Source organism: Leuciscus leuciscus, assembly GCF_965113295.1.
Source record: "Leuciscus leuciscus genome assembly, chromosome: 20".
Taxonomy (NCBI): Eukaryota; Metazoa; Chordata; class Actinopteri; order Cypriniformes; family Leuciscidae; genus Leuciscus; species Leuciscus leuciscus.
The window spans coordinates 30270158-30290374 of record NC_138744.1 but is presented as its reverse complement, the minus strand read 5'-3'; the positions used below and the strand labels follow the sequence as shown (position 1 = coordinate 30290374).

Here is a 20217-nt window from a genome sequence, read left to right as displayed (position 1 = left end):
AAATGAATGAGTGCAAACTTTATTAATTAATTGAAGCACGATAGCAAGTCAAATAGCCTTGTTGCTGCCTCTGTGTGTCTCTCTGAATCATGCACATTTTTTCCCACTTGATGTGTCTATTTCACCCTCTGGTGCTCTTTGGTAATTTTTGATCAAACAAGTTTTATTTTCTTTTTTCTTTTTACTTAATCGGAATGGTACGGAGCTTGGAAAAAGTTTTTGCCACTTGCTATGTGAACACACACACACACACAAAAATCGGGGACATGATTCAAAAAGGTTAAGTGGTTCTGAAAAAAATAGTCACACTTGTGCTCCTCGTGGTCAAAAATGAGTGCATTGGAAATGAATGGGAGACGAAATTTATCCAGTGAAAATATTTGGTATTGCGGCCAAACAAAATATCATTTTATGAGATATCAAGCTCAAATTTGGAACACAACTTGTTTAGATTTAGAATAAAACGTGATTTTTTAAATATAATTTTAAATAAAATTTTTAAATAGTATTTTTGTGCATTTTTCATAACAATAAACATAAAATTCTATCACTTTTTTTAAGTTCACTTTTTCCCACTTATTTCACTTCAGCAATAATTTGCCAAGTGTCGTCTTTAAAAAGAGATCAAACTTAAGACTGTCCTCTAAATTATTCAAGATTTATAGTTTAAGTTGGAAATTAAATTTTCAGGCCTATGCTTAAAAAGTGAATAAATGGATTATAACTAAAGCATAAATATAACATAGTACCATAAAATCCACTAAAAATACAAAATATTCAATAAAATACATTATCAAACTAAAATATAATACATTTATTTCATTGAAATAAAAAAAAATTGGTAAATTTTGACTGCCACGCGAAGAGCACCAAACCTTCTACGAGATGATCTTCTCGTTTCAACCAATAAAAAGCTCAGCGGTTGCGTGCCGTGTAGCCTAGGTCTTATAAAGCTGTCTTGGCTTATGGTAGCAAGAATATAGGTAGTACATCTCAACAGTGACGGATTTCGTGTTCAGGTTTGGGCTTCAGTTTAAAGCCTGTGCAGACCTCTAATTAGGGAGCATGATTAGTCCTAAATGTGTTAAACTTTTCTTACGTTTTTTAAAGAATTAACAACACAAACTTAAAAGACTAAACTGACAGCTAGTAATCTGCCTTTTTATGCCAAGCTCTAGATTGTATAACAGTACTAGATAACTATATCATTGCTCAATCAGAATTCACTACATAACCCATCCCAAACTCAGCTGCATGACCTCTAGAAATCCTCTTGGCTTTGCTCTGGACTCTACATTAGCTGCCAGCAGCTGCTGCCTTTGAATTCATGTCACTGTTTCTGTGTTCTGTTACAGCACAGCCTCTGCCCCACCCCCTCGCTACCCACAATCCATTACAGTCCATTATCAGACTGTATATGTCCCAGTACAGTCACTGCGAGCAGTGATATGAGTCTCCTCATCTTTCCACTCGAAGAGACACCGCCTTAGTCACTTCAGGAAGAAAGTGTCTGCCAAGAATATTACTAATTTGAGGATTTAATAGTGCATACAAGTTGTTTTCTATAAGCAGTGAGTGTGTGTGTGGTTCGGGTATGTCCTAAGTTATAGGACAAAAATGTCCCCACAATGATGGTAATATTCAAAATCCTTGTCCTTGTAGGCAGGGACATATTTGGTCCACATGAGGAAAACAGCATATAAATCATGCTAAGAGATTTATTTATTTCATTTTATTTTTTATGAAAATGCAAAACATTTTCTGTGATGGGTTTCTAAGTTTAGGGGTAGGGGAAAATATACAGTATGAAAATCATTATATCTATGGAAATCCCCATAAAACATGGAAACCCAATGTGTGTGTGTGTGTGTGTGTGTGTGTGTGTGTGTGTGTGTGTGTGTGTGTGTGTGCTTAAATGGCCACTAATTACATTTAGTCTAATGTGTTTGTGATTTATGTCCTTACCACTACACACACACCCAAAGTCTAATTAGCAAGTGATATATGCCTTCATAAAAACATAAACATGCTCCACCACACACACACACACACACACACACACACACACACACACACACACACACACACACACACACACACACACACACACACACACACACACACACACACGTTTGTTTCAATACATAAGTGAGGACATTGCTTAGACTTCCATTGATTTTAAATTAGATTAATGATATCTTCTATGGCCTAACCCAACTGTTAGTTGCAAAAAAACATGTGCAAAAACATGTATAAAGACTAAGCCTTATAACCCACAGTAAAATGTCCTCACTAGTCGGTTGTCATAATATTTTACTATATAAATTAGGACATTTGGCCCTCACAAGTATAGCCAATCCTGTACACATGTTGGGTTTTCATGTTTTATGGGGACTTTCCACAGACATAATGATTTTTAAATTGTACAAACTGTATATTCTTCCCCAAACCCTTACCCTACCCATAAATCTTCCCATCACAGAAAATGCCTTAGGGGTTAAATAATGTAAACCCCGGTTCTCTGAGAAGGAAACAAGACGCTGTGTCACGGTGTTGTTGATGCTATGGAAACGCATCCAGGCGTGACTGGTGTCTGAAGCACATGTAGAATACGCCGATCTTGATTGGCTGACGGCAATAGTATGACGTCACATGGAGCACCTGTGCGTATTAACGGGCATAACAACAAAGGGTATAACAACTCTACGGCCAAGCCCAGAATTAGACACAGGTAGACCAAGTCCAGAGAGGAGGACAGGCACCTGCTATAGCTCAGGAGCAGAGCTGTCTAAGGCAATCCACCAACATAGTCACCACTATGTCCCAGTAATATGCTTATTCATAGACTAAACAGCAGAGGAATCCGGAGTACAAACTCTACAGAGCTCACTCTATTACTTGTAAACTCGTTACAGAAAGCAACCATAACATAAGGGAGCATAACCCTGCTCAAACCCTACATTCGTCTGCTCTGTATCCAGGGAAAGAATAAAGATACTCAATACCTTTATTATTGAGATGTAAGTGTCCTGGCGTGCCTTTTTTATTACTCTCTGCTCCACTACATTATGAAGAGCATGCTGAAACTGACATATATTTCTGACTGTCATGCACAGCTTACAGATGCGCTATAGGCCTACAGGTGGTAGAGAGAGCGGTCACCTGATTCTAGTGATAGCCCTGCTCAGATCTCCATCACAGCCATCCCATCAACAGTTGCTATGTTTACTGCAAGGCCAACTGATTAATGCCTCCAGTCAACCACAAATAAAGGGGTCGCATCATCTCACAAAGACCACTCCATCTGAAAAGTGGTTGTTTCACAGCAGAACAGCTAAAGAGTGAAGGGGTCACATCATCTCACTGCGACCACTAATTTAGTAAGCTTCTTCCTCAGCAATTTACTAATAAACCTCCAGAAACCAACCAAAAAATGCAAAAATTAGGAGAGCAACCAAAAATTAAGGGGTCACATCATCTCACCACAACTACTCGTTCCCTACCTTAGCAGGGAGGTCCATGTGCAATCCCTCGATTGAAGCCGCCACACTGCCTCATCAGCACAGGGCCTGAACCATGAGGTGCAGATATTTCACTCTCATCTCTCAAGAAAAGAGACAAGCGAGAGTGGAGCTCCTTCATCACAGTGGATTTTGCTGCCTTGAGAGCCGAACGGACTAGCTCCATTCCCATAGGCAAGGAGGGAGCCTTCAAAGAGGATGCAGTGCCAGGGGAGACGTAGCTCACAAGCAACTCTTCAACCCGGTGCAAATCTAATTCCTCAGAACTAGACATGCCACATAATATGCTCTGAGCCAGGTTGACCACAGTGGCCACAGAGCAGGCTTCCTAAGCCAACATGAGAGCAATGGGTTTAAAGCTCCAATATGTAATATTTTTTTTACCACAAGAGGGCGCAGTTTCCAACAATAACAAAGGCGAAGCTTGATGACGCTATGAAGGAGGTGACGATGGGAGATGTCGTTTTTAATGTGTTTTCACTATCTAGCGATGTATCTAAATGGAATTAATGAATCATGATCACGGATGAGGTAATTTATTCGTTTTTGTATTACCTGTATGTCTGATCGTATTATTTTATGTCATCATAATTAATGAACTGCAAGGAACGGGAAATGTTATGCTATATTATTACAGGCATGTGGTGGGTGTAGATATATACAATAGAAGTCGCCTTGGCTACGGTTTCGTTCCAATTAACTGCCGTAGCCAAGGCGACTTCTATTGTATATATCTATACCCGCCCGCGCTCTCAGATCACTTGGACGTGGCTGTGTACAAGAGGTAAAAATGATATAAATACTGTTCGTTTTCTCACACAAACCGCTCGTTTCGTGTCTTAGGCCATCAATGTGTACTTACGATGGGGAATTGTTTAATTTGGACGACGGGGAATTGTTTTAATTTGGACTCTGTGCATGCTCTTTGAGGTGGTGACCATAGACCTGCATTATATGACTGACAGACAAGAACGGTTTGACCTAAAAATATCAAAATTGAAACTACTGCGGAAAAAAAGACACCTACATCTTGGATGCCCTTGAGGTAAGCTAAAACATACCAAAATTTAATTTCAAAGTGAACTATCCCTTTAAGCAAAACAAAACAAAACGAATGGGCCGCCGATGTACACATTTTATGGGCCGTTAAAAAAAAAGAAAAAAAAAAGAAAAAAAAGAAAAAATATGTATGAGTATGAGATGTATCGGCCCAAAAAGCACGTCGGCCCACCGGGCATATGCCCGGTATGCCCAATGGCCAGTCCAGCCCTGCTATCAATACACTCGCGAGAGCAGAGTCTCTGTCAAGTCCAAGATTGTCGCGCAGCTCTCTCCATCTCGAAAACGCCTGGCCGATATTTATCCGGGTTTTATTCCTCCGTTTGTCACACAGTCTGCGTGTATCCGAATATGGACGCTTTCGTTTTGTTGGCACTTCAATACTCGCCAAAGAGTAATCGTGATCCATAACAGCTATAATCACGAGCCAGGACAAAACCACTGTGAGGCAACGGAGGGGGACTCAAAATGTTTCTAATCATATTTTGCATTTGTATTGTTTTACTAGTACTTTCACAAACATTTAGGCCTATATAAAGTATATATTATGTAATTAATTTTACACATGCTTTTAATGATATTTTTACCGACCCCCTCGCGATTTCCGCCTGTGCAACTCCATATGATGGACGATTTTATAAGTTGTTAATAAGCACAGTTAAAGAAAGACAGAAAGATTCATGTCGCTGCCAGAAGCTAGAACAGTGAACGGGGCTTGAGAGCGTGTTGTGAGTGAGGGCGCGGGTGCAGCCTCCGTGTTGCCAGATCCACCTATTATACGTCTTTTTGGACTCGTTTTTCCAAAAAGTGGTGGAATATCACATGGTCCACACCGGAAAAAAAGGATAGCGCGGACATTGCGTCACTGAGAGGCGACATTTCTTTTCCGGGACGGACAGTTATTTAAAATCGGAATTTCTCTGAAATAAAAAATCTTTGGAGACTTTTGAGATATTGTAAGTACACAACTGGAGGAAATATATCACACTGTGCAAGTTATTTCCGGAAATTTTATTACAAAACTGTTACATATTGGACCTTTAAGTCATTCGTTAAACACATTGACAGCCCAAGCTGTTGTTTTTTTGGTGTTTTCTTCATGTTTTTCGCCCTCGAGTCTGTCTAGCTGTTCTTCGCTGATTGTTTTATGTATTTTGTTGTTGCCTGCTGCTTTTGATGTCCTCTTCCGTTTATTTGTTTTTTTCATCTGGGTTATCCAATACTGCCGTCGCCCAGTTGTTAAAATGTTCATGTTCACCATAAATATTCAAATTTACTTCCGGAAAATCTAAATTGTCTGTAATTTTTTTTCTTGTTATGAATTTTCCGTTATTACAGTTAACTACGCGAAGTGATATGGAACTGTAATGCGGTCAAGACCTGCCTGGAACTACTTTAGCCGTGCGTTTCCCTGAAAACAATTGCACACCTTAGAACATTCGTCAACCAATCAGATACAAGCATTCAACGGCCCTGTAGTATAATACTAGAATAACTTAAGTTGTTAAAAGTAGAGTCCGTTTTCACCACACCATAAAACAGTCCATAAGAAACCATGCAGCCAAGAGTATTGCCAGTCCCAATGTGTAAGTGTCCACCGGTGTATATGCAATCCAAATGTAGTGATAATCCAATAAAGAGTTATGTGGTTTGCTGGAAAGTTAAGTCTTTAAAAGTAACTCTTCAATCCAGCTTTTTGGTGATCACCATTTGGTTGTTGGGTTAGCGAACCCGTTTGTTTGACATGCTGCCTCCTTTATGCTGTCCACATCCTATCATTTATATACCCATGCAGGGGCGATTCCAGGATTTTATAAATGGGGGGCACAGGGGGGACCAAGAACCAGTGAGTGGGGGCCCATGGGAAATCAGAAAATTCAACTGGAAATAAATACTTGTTTAGAAAACATTAAGCACGATTTCAGAATATTTGCAATGCCCTGTGCCCTAATATAGATGGTATTAAATGTGGCACTTCATTTATTGGACCACAAAATTATTTTCTAATAAATAAAAAACAAAAACCATGCCATGGCTTTTTTTGGACAAATATTATTGTGCCTTTAGTCTTTAAAACAACATAAAGTAGTATATCTCTTTTATATTTATGTGATGGAGTGCGCTGCCGCTGAATAACACTGACAAGTCCTCTCTATTCAGTAACGTTAGTCTGACGAAGTTACGTTAGCTAATCTAACGTTAAGGTCCTTGCACACTAACATACGGTGCGATATTTCAAAATATATACTGTAATTGAGTGTGTATACCATAAACAGTGACATGTCAGAGGTGTCTCTCTCTCCTGTTTGAAAAATGCGGACCAGTGATTCAGCTTTGCGAATCGCAAATCAATCAGTGATTGACAGCGCTCTGATCCAATGGCGTTGGGCATTGTCATGTTGACAGTAAATCTAGCCCAATGATGTTGGGGGGGCACCAGGGGGGGGCAATCATATTACAGGGGGGGCAGGTGCCACCCCGTGCCCCCCTTCTAGACACGCCCCTGTACCCATGGTCATTTAAAGACATACACACACAAAAAAAGATGGCTAAGACAACATGTACACCAATTAAAACTCCAATATATATAAAAGCACTATAATATATTGAGCAAGTAAAACACAACCGGTCAGGCCTGGATACGTTCCCATTGCGTCAACCCCATGAAGCAGCGTTGAGTTCCCTAGAAAGGAAACTTTCTGCATTTTTACATTTTCAAAAAACATAATTTATTATAATTTATAAGCAGTTTTAAATCAAATGTTTAAAAGTGAGTTAAATAGTAAATGTATAACTATACATAAGTTTATTATCACTCTAATTCTATGAGAACAGCGAAGTCCACACCACAGCTATAATGATAACGGTACTGAGGAATGATATCAGAACAATATTTCAAGCTGATGAATGATAAAAAACATTGACAGCCAATCAGAATCCATTCAACTTTAAAGAGATTGAACATTGTAAGTGGCAGCGCATGCTTATAATAAACATAACGTTATCGTTTGTTGGTGTGGATGCTAATAGTTATCGCTATAGTTATCTTTATAGGTATAATAATAGTTATCATCTATTGGTGTGGATGGTACAATAGTTATCATTATAGCTATAATTACAGTTATCGTTATAGTTATTGGTATAGTCATTGTTACAGTAATTGTCCATTGGTGTGGACATTCATTTAGTCATCGTCATAGTTATTGTTACAGTTATTATACGTTGATGTGGACGCTATAGTTATCTTTATAGATATTGTTCTTTGTATGAATTGGCCTTTACTCTTAAAACATACACACAGAGCATGTAATGTACCAGTGATATATATATACACCCAGAACTGCATCCAGAGAGATTGTTATCATCAGTACTGCTGACCAAAGTGAACTACTAAACACACCGCAAATGTACTGTTGTGGAGAAAACCCACACACAAACACACACACACATATTCTCTGAGTTACACCACAGAAGCATTACAAAGTGAACTGCTCATAATAGCACTTCCCAGAGGAGAGCGAGGCCACGACACACACATAAACACAAACACACTCCTCACTAATATGATGCTTCAACATTTGCACAAAAGATAGAGGGGAATGAAGAGACAGAGACAAAAGCCCCTTTTCACACAGTGCGTTGATCCAGTGTGAACACAAACACGTCCCGGACTGATGCCGGGATCGATGCCGGGATGGGTACCTAGTAACATTGCCGGGATCAGTCCCGGAACGCGCCCTGTGTGAACAAAAGCCAGGACCAATGCCGGAAGGGGTGTGTCGTAGTGATGACGCACGTGTCATCGCACAGGCCTTTCTACAACCTATGCAACAGCATTTGGGGAACGAGCCACTCGGCAAATCCAGTGGCGCTACTGGGGAGTATGAACTCGTCTTCGTGTAGAGATGACGAAGAGGAGTTACCAGCAGAACTGACATCTGACAGGAGTTATCACATCCTGACATCACGTGTCTTTACGGGATCTTTATGTGTGTGGGCGCACTGACAGATTCCGGAAAATCACTGGCAGTGTGAATGAACTAAAATCAAACAATCCCAGGACAAATCCCAGGACACATTATCCATGTATTTTCCGGAATCTCTGTGTGAAAGGGGCTAAAGGGGATGGACAGGAAAAAGCAAGGATGAAAGGAAAAGATGCAAGTTGTATAACGTCTGTCTTAGGCTACCCTCAGTTATTGCCCATTGTCTTTTCTTTCTCAGCTGAAATTAAACCAGTGTTTGTGCTTCAGTGATGCACAGAAAGGGCCATCTGTCACCCCCAGCCATCAATACGGCAGAGATAGCCTATATTCCAATATAAAATCTGATAAACTATAGGACCAATATCACATATATAATTTAATATCACATATATTTTGAGTTGGTGTGCATAATAGGACAGAGATGAAGACAAAAACATGCAAATTCAAAAGGAAAAAAAAACAAAAAAAGAATAGGGGGACAGGGACAGAGTTTGAGAAATGACTAGAACGGTAACAACAGGGGGAAGAGACCAAAGAAAAAGAAGAAAGTATGTAACTATCCATACAAAGACTGTCAGATGGAAGGACTGACAGCAGAAGGGGGCGGAGAACGGGATAGAGAAGATTGTTGGAGTGATCTTCAACGAAAGGTCAGCCTTGTGTCACGCTGGTAATAGGATTAATTACTGCATTTGCACCCCACCAACCCTCCATCCCATTGTGATTACTCTTCCAATCCCGTTCTGTGACAAACAGCCACCCTCAGGCTCTGCTCTGCACCATGTTTACATTTTATTGCTATATTTCTGAGAGTCTGCAGCTTGAAAAGGTGTGGGGATTAATCCAAATAATCTCCATGGCTACATACAGCTCGTCATAATCCAGATGGCACACACACACACACTCTCTGAGATGAGACGAGTCTTGCTGTGTGTCCAGGACACACACACATACTCAGAGATGGCAGATCATGAAAGGGGATAAAACACTGCAAGACCCCTGTCATGCCCTCTACACACACACAGAGAGAGAGAGAGAGAGAGAGAGAGAGAGAGAGAGAGAGAGAGAGAGAGAGAGAGAGAGAGAGAAAGGACTTACCCCTGGCAGGGTTTTCTGTTCATGAAGAGCACTTTGTGCTTTAACGGCTGACTCCCGTGCACAATACGTCAGAAAGGCACATCCTAAAACAGAAGGACAGACTGTTACTATTTATTGACATTTTATATTCGCAATGTTTTTTTAAAAATAAATATAAATAAACATCATTTTCATTCATGAAATTATTATATTTTGAAATATATTATATAATAATAATAATAATATTATTATTGTTGTTGTTGTAGTTGTTATCAATTATATTAATATATTATTCATTATATTAACTTATTTTAAGCAATGACCTTCATTTTAAATTGAAATTCAGTTTCGAATCAACTTTTTATTTCATTCTGTACTTTTTATAGAATCATAAATATTCAGCATCATTACACATGAGGAGTGACAGAAATGTAATTTCACACTCATTACATTTTCCCAGTGAGCCTTCTGGGATAGCTTACCACACACACACACACACACACACACACACACACACACACACACACACACACACACACACACACACACACACACACACACACACACACACACACACACACACACACACACACACACACACACACACACACACACACACACACACACACACAGCTACAAAGTAAGCAGGCAGCAGCAGCTTATGCCTCCATTTCTCTGATTGAAAACCTGACGTATAGAGTAGAGTAGTAGAGTATATGAGCGCATGCAAACATGAGCAGCGCAACAAACACCTCTATAGAACTGTGTGTGTGAGTAATGTATCCTGGTGAACCCTACATTACACAGTATCCGAAATCCTTGTCTCTGTGGGGACATGTGATGTATTTTAATGAGTTTTAATGAGTTTTTCATGCGTTTTTGAAATTTTTATTACTTTCTGTTTTTTATAAATGTCTTTTTATTAAATGTTTGTTTTTAATTTTATTTTAGTACTTCATCTTAAATTAAATGTAACGGTACAAAACTGAGGGTTCGGTACGTACCTCGGATTTTGACGTCATGGTTCGGTACAGCAGGCGGGAGAAAACTAGAAATAAATTTGCTTTTTTTTTTTTTTAAAGTGGTTTAATGAACAAATTGTGTCTCTGTCCTTAAATTAATTAGTTTCTTAAGGATAAAAAAAATTTCTCTTGTCAAGTCATGTCAAGTCAAGTCATGTCACCTTTATTTATAAAGTGCTTTTTACAATACAGATTGTTTCAAAGCAGCTTTACAGTGAAAATAATGCAACTAAGTTAGTTTCTGCTGTACAGCAGATCTAAAATATCTTCAATCTATATAGGGGGCCCTTACTTGCACATTACTGTAATATTAAAGGTTAACAACAGAGCCTTTAATAGAATAACTATTAGCCTAAATTCAGTTGCTATTTATTTTTTAGATATAATAATCAACTCAAATAACAAACTGTAAACTGCACAGTTATTGCATTAACTTCTAAATGTAATTGTAAAATTATGTTTTTACTCCAAATCGTTGTTGAAATATAATCATTTTCATGACAGATATTTTAAACATACTAAATAATCAAGACATCACTAACATGTTAAGTAAAATATAAAGAATATGTAGGCTAATATAGTGCTTAGCGAAAGAGTTCATTTCATTAGCTGACTAAGCTGTGGACACTGAATGACTTGCCTGAGGTAAATGTGACATTGTTTACAAGCTGTTTTACTGATGTCTTTCCGCCGTTAAACACTGATTGAGCGATTACACGAGTTATAATACGTTTCAGTAGTTACTGTATCTTTCAAAATATCTTCAGTTCTCTGCGCGCGCTGCTGCTTAAACTGAGGTGCCATAGTGATCCGTCACATTGATGACGCCACATTAAAGGGACAATATGTAAGATTTTTGTAATAAAATATCCAAAAATCGCTTGCACAGTGTGATATATTTTCTGCAGTTGTGTACTTACAATATCCCAAAAGTTCCCAAAGATTTTTAATTTCAGAGAAATTCAAATTTTAAATAATGGCTCATCCCTGGTCATTGTCGCCTGTCAATGACGTAATATCCACGTTATAGAGACAGAGCGTATTTTGGCCACGCCCACACCGGGGGGAAAACAATCCAATCGTCTCGATTGACTTTGCATTGCGAGAGGCTGCCTCCTTGTCATTTCTGACTTATAACAAAAAACAAAACAATGTCGAAAAGCTGCTATGTGACAAGGTCTACAGCAAACAAGCTAAAAAACCCAGAAATAAGTTTTTATAATCTGTCGACCCCAAAAAACAAGCATTTAAGCCAAGGACACAAAAGTGGATACAGGCAATTGAAACAGAGCGCAAGGTGTCATATTACTCTGAGAACTACGTCCACTGGAGCAGGGAACGTAATCGGCGACAGTATAGCTTAGCTTACAAAAATATATTATATATAAAACTGACATTTGGATATGTGACTTACCAGTGACAAAATGTTTAATGCATTTTTTAGTGCATACCGAGTGTCAGGTTCCCAATTTACCCATTCGTTCCAGCCTGCACCCACTTTTGTGTCCTTAAACGCTCGTTTTTAGGGGTCGACAGATTATAAAAACTTATTTCTGGGTTTTTTAGCTTGTTTGCTGTACACCTTGTCACACAGCAGCTTTTAGGCATTTTTCTGTCTTTTGTTATAAGTCATAAATGACAAGGAGGCAGCCTCTTGCAATGCAAAGTCAATGGAGACGGTTGGATTGTTCCCCCCCCCCGGTGGGCGTGGTCTTCAGATTTATGGTGTGTTGCGCTCTGTCTATCCCTGGTTTCCGCTAGTACTGCCATAGTAACCATGGTGACAGACGTGGACAACTGTGTTACATCTAGCACTAACAGCTCACACTGTTGTTGTTTCGTTCAAACATTATGGACCATGGCCAGCAGACTTTGGGACAAAATTTGAAATAAAACAAGGATCAATATCAGCGTGGCGTTTTCGAGATGCCGAGAGCTCCACGTCCGCGACTAACTTCGACTTGACAGGGACGCCGCTCTTGTACATTACTTTATTAGACAGTTGAGCAAATGAACATAAAACGAATCAATGTTATATAGCTCAACATGATGAAATGTTAGAATATGATCTGTATGTTATTTTCTAATGTTGATCTAGCTTACTCATACTAACTTACAGCTTGTCTCATGTAGCCAACCAACTAACACATAGAATAACATTATAACTTTCAACACACTCAAATGCTGTTTAGTATGATAGTGTAGACCAAGTGAAACAGCGCTGCGTTACCTCACAAGTTTAATTCGTCAAATAAACGAACCTGTGTGAGCACCTGCTGGTAGTTCGGTAGAATGAAATGTCCTCATTCCTTTATATCCGCGGGAGTCGCGTGTGGCACTGATATCTGTTATTTGCTCGTCATCAACCTACGCCTTTGTTATTTTAAGAGGTTAGCGACCCCTAGCGGCGAAAGAAATTACACATTGTAGCTTTTAAAGAGCGTCAAACCGGCATTGTTTGAATTTCGTGATAAAATGGACATAATTTGAAAAATGACACTGTTTCTTATAGAAAGTAGCAAAACGTGGAGCCTATTGCGATTATTTGGGGTAAATGGTAATGGTGGTTAATGGTAGCTACAACGCTGTATTCGTCTCACATAAGACAACGAGAATTCGCGGTTACACCACTGGGCTACTATTTAATCAAATGTCAAGTAGGAAAAATTTGTTTTGTGACATAAGTTAAAGAGAGGTCAACCTCAACTATGGGTTAGGGCTAGGCGCGTTCAGTGCGCCATGAGAGTATCGCGATACGTACCATGGGCGGTATATTGTGTTTTTTCAGTTCGGTGTGAATATCGTTACAACCCTAATAATATATATATACCATTCTGATGGGTTGACCCAACATGACCGCCTCTGCTTCAATCCCTCCCACACCTGCTCCGAGAGATCAGAGGTTAAATCTCAGCTGAACATTGTGTTTATTACTGAATGTATCAAAGATAGTCATATGCCTCACTAGCCCCGTTTACATGCACACTTGTTTGCTATTCTGATTGAGATCGTTCTGATTGACGGATTCCGGTTGACTGTTTACATGGGATGTTATCTAAACCGATCTGGTGTTTACATGTGCTGACGCTTTCAATCGAAATCATTTTGTGACATGCGCACACAGCTAGTCTGCCGCATCTGGAAGCTCATTATTTCCCACATTTTCAATCCTGTCAATATGGTGCATCACTTAATCGTCGCGTTAGTAGGCATTAGCCGCGTTTCCACTGTCGAGCCAGTGCGAGCCAGGGCTTTAAACGGGCTGTGCCAGGCTAATAGCCTCGGGCCAGTAGCACCGTGCCCAAAATCTGCTGCGTTTCCACTGTCGGGCAGAAGCTCAACAGCGCTTCACTTAAAACACGCCCGTAATGGAACAACGTCACACAAACCCATCATTTCACCAACAAAATGTAAGTTTTATCAGAAAACTAATCAGAAAGAAATCACAGGAAACAACGTGATCGCAAAACAAGAGCAACCGTTTGCTGGCATTTTTGTTGTTTAATTGAATATTTAAAACCCAAGAATCGATGTTTTACCACAGGTTTACAATAAAAAGCGATACATTGATTGATCATAATGAATTATTTTGTGTTAAAATTGCACATTAGTCACACAGAAATAAAGTGGTTTACCGTTTATGACGTTTGTGAACGTCTATTTAAAAAAAAAAAAGAGGACACACAACTTATTCAGTCAGTCGCGTCTGTTTCTGTTTATTTGGTAGGCTAGTTACAGGACATACATCACATTTAGAAAGAATGGTCATTTCTACAAATATGCCACCAAAAATATGACCTGAGGAGCTTTAGCACTCTCTCCCAGAAAGATAGTTATATTTTCAGTCAGAGAAAAAGAGGATATCCGGTATAAAGAGACGAAGCTGACAGATAAAATAAGGATTATGATAACCTATATGATTTGTCTGATTTCTTCAAGCGTTCATATTTACCATGTTTACTATGGTATGGTATAAATATTCCTACCTTATACGGTGATCAGAATCCACATTGGATCACAAAAAGAAGGCATTATGTTAGCTGACAGAATTATCTGGCGCAAAACCAGGCATGCGCAGAAAGACGTAGCAGCTACACTCAAAGTAATCGGATCAGCTCGTTTACATGGTGTAATCTTTCATTTGATCGGTTCATGAAAAGGTTTATTCCACCCCCTTCAATCCGACTGAAATTTCAATCGGTTTGAGCATTTTTATTCCGATTGAGGTGTTGACATGGAGCATTTTCATTCTGATTGGACTTTTAAACTGGTTATAATCGGAAGGGCTGTTCCTACGTAAGCCCCCCCGTGACTTTGCATTTTCCATTAAACGCAAAAGTAGAATTTTTAAAGAATACCTCAGCTCAGCTTCCATATAGGCTAATGAAATTGAATGGGGACTATAGGGTGTTTAAGCTCCAAAATGCTAAACAAGAAATCAGTGGCCGTATTCATAAAAACATCTTAAGGCTAAAAGTAGTTCCTAACTTATGGATTTAGGAGAAACTCTTAAAAATAATGATGTCAGTCACTAATTTTAGGACTCCTAAATTTTTTTAGGAGTCTAAGAGTATACCTCTAAGAGTTTTTCACAAAGCATTTTAGCACCAAAACTAGCTCTTAAATCTGTGAAACATTATGAGTCAAGAGGGCGGGGTGGCGGAGGGATGCAGAAAACTGTCGAGGGAACTAGGTGAGTCGGCTCTCGGCTGTGTATACCTCCTCTCGAGCTGATTAGATAGACCGTTTGAATGTGCTCCTCCCGAACTCTGTTTATAAAACATCATTTGTCACTTGAATTCTGCAATCTCTTGAGAGATGCAGACATGTAAGAGGCTCACAATTAGCTGAACATATACTAATAAGTGACACTTAGCCTACATTTTAAAACCTTTATTTGAATATGGCAATTTATTTATTTCATAATCTTAATTTGAATATGGCAACAAGATACCTCGTTCTACAATATTTATATCACTAACAGAGACTCCTCCCCAATCACTGCTGTGAGCATAGTTAGTAAGCGTGTTGACATCATCCATAGCAACAGGGTCAACCCCCGCCTTACTCTTAGCTTAAGACTTCTCTCTATTACTTAGTAAAAGTTGGTATCAGCAGCTTTGGGAATAGGTTTTAAGAGAAAACTCATAACTACAATCTTTTACTGCCATTGAGAAGAACTCTTAGTGGTAAGATAAAATGTTTTGTAAATACGGCATCAGTAGTCCATTTGACTTGAGCGCTATATTTCATGTTAAGTCATATGATGTGTGAAGAACAGACTTAAATCTATATGACATTTCTCTTCACTGAAGCATAAAAGAAGATATTTTGAGAGTTTTTTTTTTTTTTTTGGGTTTGGTTACCAATATTCTTCAGAATATCTTATTTTATGTTTCACAGAAGAAAAAAAGTCATAGGTTTGGAATGATGAAATGAGGAAAGAATTAACTATTTCTTTTAAAGTCATTATTAAAAAAAAATGTCCGAATGTCATTTGAATACTTTTTATTTTTTTATTTTTTTATGTGCTTTGCGACCAGATCACTAACATCAAACCTATTGCAACACATCTAATGCCACCACATGTGAGCTACAGCAGAAGCAAATAATTTCAATTAACTACTTAAATCATCATATTACTTAAGGACTTGGACTACACTCTCAGAAAAAAAGGTACAAAAGCTGTCTCTGTGGCGGTACCTTTTCAAAAGGTACACCTTTGTACCTAAAGAGTGCATATAAGTCCCTCAAAGGTACATATTGGTACCAAACGTGTACATATTAGTACCTAAATGGTACATATTAGAACCCTTTTGAAGGGTACTGTCCCAGTGACAGCTTTTGTACCTTTTTTTCTGAGAGTGTATAGTGCATGAGTTATGAATGATTATCACTTTTTGTCCTACTGCTGCTTTAATGGCACTAATTAGAAAATAAATCACCTTTTGTGTTCCAAGGAGAAAAATAAATTATGTAGGTTTGAGTAAATGATGACACATTTTTCATGTTTGGGTGAACTATCCCTTTAAGGTATTTCTTTGTTTATCACCTCAGCGGCTTAAACCACTGAGAAATCCACATGATTAAATCCCGGTCAAGCCCCCAAATATGGGTTCATTCAACCCTGGAAGACATGAGTGTAAGCAAACACCCAGAACAGAGTTAAACAGCAGAGTGGAAACCTAATATTCAACCGCAAGGCACAGAAAACAGGTTCATAAAGATGACAACAGAGAGATGGTGAGAGAGCTTTCCTGGTATACTGTCCCTTTTTATAGTAATACAGAACTCATGCTGTGCTGTGCACTGTCACGCTTGAAGCTCCTGCAGGCGCGTGCTGCTCCTGTCCCTACCATCACACCAGCCAATGACGTAAACAAAGGCAAATCACTGATATACAGACAAGTATATTGTACAATAAAATGCCCTGTTTGTTGCCCTCTCATGCCCCCCTGTTTGCAGGTGATGATTTTATTACAAACACTTCAGAAGCTCGAGTCAAATGAGCATGCACATGAGCAATACTGTAAAGAGAGGGTTAAATAACACTGTTTATTTAAATACACACCACACGTGTGAGTCGTGACTGGGTACGTTCAGCCCCCGTCCCCTCCACACAGTGCTGGAGCCTGAAACTCGTGCCCGTCTCCTTACCTTTGTGCATGCCCGTGTACTTGTCCTTGATCACAGTCAGCTCGTAGATCTTGCCGAACTGCTCAAAGATGGGCTTCAGGTCCTTCTCCTCCAGATTGCGTGGGATTTGCCCGATGAAGAGTTTGATGGCGTCGGCCTCCTTCATTGGGTCGATGATGCGGAGAAAGTCAGAGGCACTGCCTGGGTCAGGACGCGAGATGAACGTGCAGAGAGTGAGCGACAGACAGAGAGAGAGAGAGAGAGAGAGAGAGAGAGAGAGAGAGAGAGAGAGAGAGAGAGAGAGAGTATGGAGGTGTGGATGGTGCCTGTGGAGGCGGGGTGTGATCAAAACACAATGAATGGATGAATGGATCCACACTTTAAGCATCACTTTAGCTTCATTATGTTATAGAGTAATACTTTAAAATATATGTAATATATGTTATATGTAAATGTATTCGGTATTATGAGCGTACAAAAACAATACTTTTTATCAAAATAATCATCAATGCTTATTTATAAATACACTATTGATATCTGTTTTTGGATATGCTAAAAATGAACATTAACCAAGAATAATAAATGCTGTAGGGTTTATTGTTAAATCATGTTTACCATTGTAACTAATTGTTAACATATAAGCCTACAACCTTATTGTAAAGAGTTACCAATACTGATTGTAAAAAGTAAGTGGTAAATGCCTAAAAAATATGATCGTTTAAAATGGCCTCATCGGTGTGACCTAATGTAGCAAGGTTGATTCAGTCATTTTAAATAATATAGCCTGTTTGATAATGCCAATTTTAGGTTACCAGGCAGCTCATCTTAATTCATTACTATAGCTGTTGTTTATTAGCCTACCTGCTTTATGTATAGCTAAAATAGAGGCATTCAAATAGAAAGTCAACCGAGTATTTCATGAATAAATTAACAAAAAAGAACAAATCATACGTTCGAATAGTTTTAAATGCTAAAAAAATAACGAGAGCTCTTTCGCTTGTCAATACAGTGATTATACAGAAACAATTATGGAATCTTAACGTAATTAATAAAAGATTCCCAGAATGATGGCAGATCATCTGCTCTTTAATTTCCACAGACAGCGATACAGATATAGTGTGCACGAGCGCATCCTTTGTTTAGGCTGCGGGGGCTGTGAGGCTCTTTGTCCGTCACCGTTAACCGGTAACAGACCGTATTTACACAAGAGGAAACACACACATACACACACTGATAAAAACTAAAAACAGCTCACCTAGAATGGTTTATTATCAAAACCTCTGTAAATCCCCGCGCTTGTCGTTCTGTATCTCCAGAGATCCGCGCGTGACTGTTGCTCACGCTCGCTGTCACTCACACACTATTTCATTTGTAAATCACAGTTTCGGTCAGTAGCCTATCTCTGCTATAATGTGCTGTTATTAATATTGTGTAAGCTATAAAATAAAGCAATTGAAAGATTCATCCAAAGCACGTCTGTTGTTCCCCGTATCTCATCTGCGCGGTTTACTATGTGTTTGTTCTCGTTTCCACATCTCTAATTAAGATGTGACGTCACACGCCGGTGTCTCCCTCTCACGAGCTGTTGACAAGTTCGTGATGAAGCAGGCAGGGATCGTCTGCAACTTACACTTCTGTTAGCAAAAACAAACAAACCAGAGGATACTATTTCAATCAATACTATTTGAAAAGATATTGTTTAAGATAAAGTCTCACATAAACAGCCGATCCTTCTATGATGTATTTTTGTAGGCCAAAACCGGAAACGAGTGAGGATTTTAGCACATTTAGTAGGCTAGCCTACACTATGATTTGTAGTTTTTGGCTTGTAGTTTTTGTTCAGTTTTTACTGAAACATTGCCTGAAAATTATGTAACATTATAGGCTACGTACAGTATACATTAAAATAATAGCTACATAGGCCTACTTTACAGATCAAGTCTGCATGAAACATATAGTCTTTTTCTTCCCTATTGTGACGTAGCCTATATTGAGTGAAATGGCTTTTTGAACAAGAACAAATGTAGGGCCGGACTTGATTTTGTCCATCGGGAATTGATTGGATGGTTGTGGGTTGCGATTGGTTGATCTGATGTGAGTGACAGGTTTCCCCGCCCTCATGCCAGTAAACACATCATCAAAGAGAAGTTATTTTGATTAAAGATTGCACATGGATTTAAAAAATAATAATGATGATGTGCACAGATAAATCATAATAAACACTGCAATTATCCTTACAAATAAATAAGAATCATCAATTTTGATTTCATGGTGATTTCCTACTTTTAGGGAAAACCCAAGCACCAAAAATCTTGCACTGGTTTTGGTGTAAACATTAGCTTCTGTTTTTGATGAGATCATGCTATTGGTTGACAGTCCCTGAACCTCCTATTGTTCTAGCCTTGAGCTCTGACCGTGGTGCTGAAGGCTTCGTGCGCGCGCTTTACAACTGCTGTCATCCCTGGAACGTTACGCGCCATTAACTAATGTATAAAGCACATCATATTGGAATTTAATGTTAGAGGAGGATTTATAAAACAGTCCGGGCTATCTAAATGGACGAGCAGCGTTTGAAACCCTTGTAAAACACACACACAAAAAAATCTTTACAATTTGATTTAGCCTTCAGCACCACGGCTAGAGCTCATGATATGCCGAATAACGTAATTAAATCGCATATAGAGAAAAAACGCAAAATGCTTCTTGTACAAAGACAGTGTATTATTGTTCCAGACAGAAGAACTGGATAGAATTTTTTTTTTTAAGTGGTGGCTTTAGAAGTCAGTATTGTATGTTAATTCTATTCATATCACTTGTCATAAGCCTCAGTCGTCATCAATCCATTTTAAGCAATTTAGCTTACAGTCTTTCAGAGGTAGATTTAGGGCTTGTTAACTCAACACACATTCTGTATTC

At 38.8% G+C, this 20217-nt stretch overlaps 1 protein-coding gene across 6 annotated transcripts in view; it reads right to left on the bottom strand.

Moving 5' to 3' along the window:
- Positions 1-18836, bottom strand: part of celf3b (cugbp, Elav-like family member 3b) — a 53082-nt gene extending 34246 nt beyond the window's left edge. For 5 of the 6 annotated variants that reach the window (XM_082150395.1, XM_082150399.1, XM_082150397.1 and 2 more), the window contains exons 1-3: positions 18557-18836; positions 17323-17627; positions 9665-9747 (exon numbers count right to left, since the gene is read on the bottom strand). In XM_082150395.1, the coding sequence (XP_082006521.1) occupies positions 9665-9747; positions 17323-17467 (228 nt within the window). In that variant the 5' untranslated portion in view covers positions 17468-17627; positions 18557-18836. The remainder of the gene's footprint in view (positions 1-9664; positions 9748-17322; positions 17628-18556) is intronic. The other variant, XM_082150396.1, reaches the window with a different exon arrangement.
- Positions 18837-20217: the final 1381 nt, after the last annotated feature.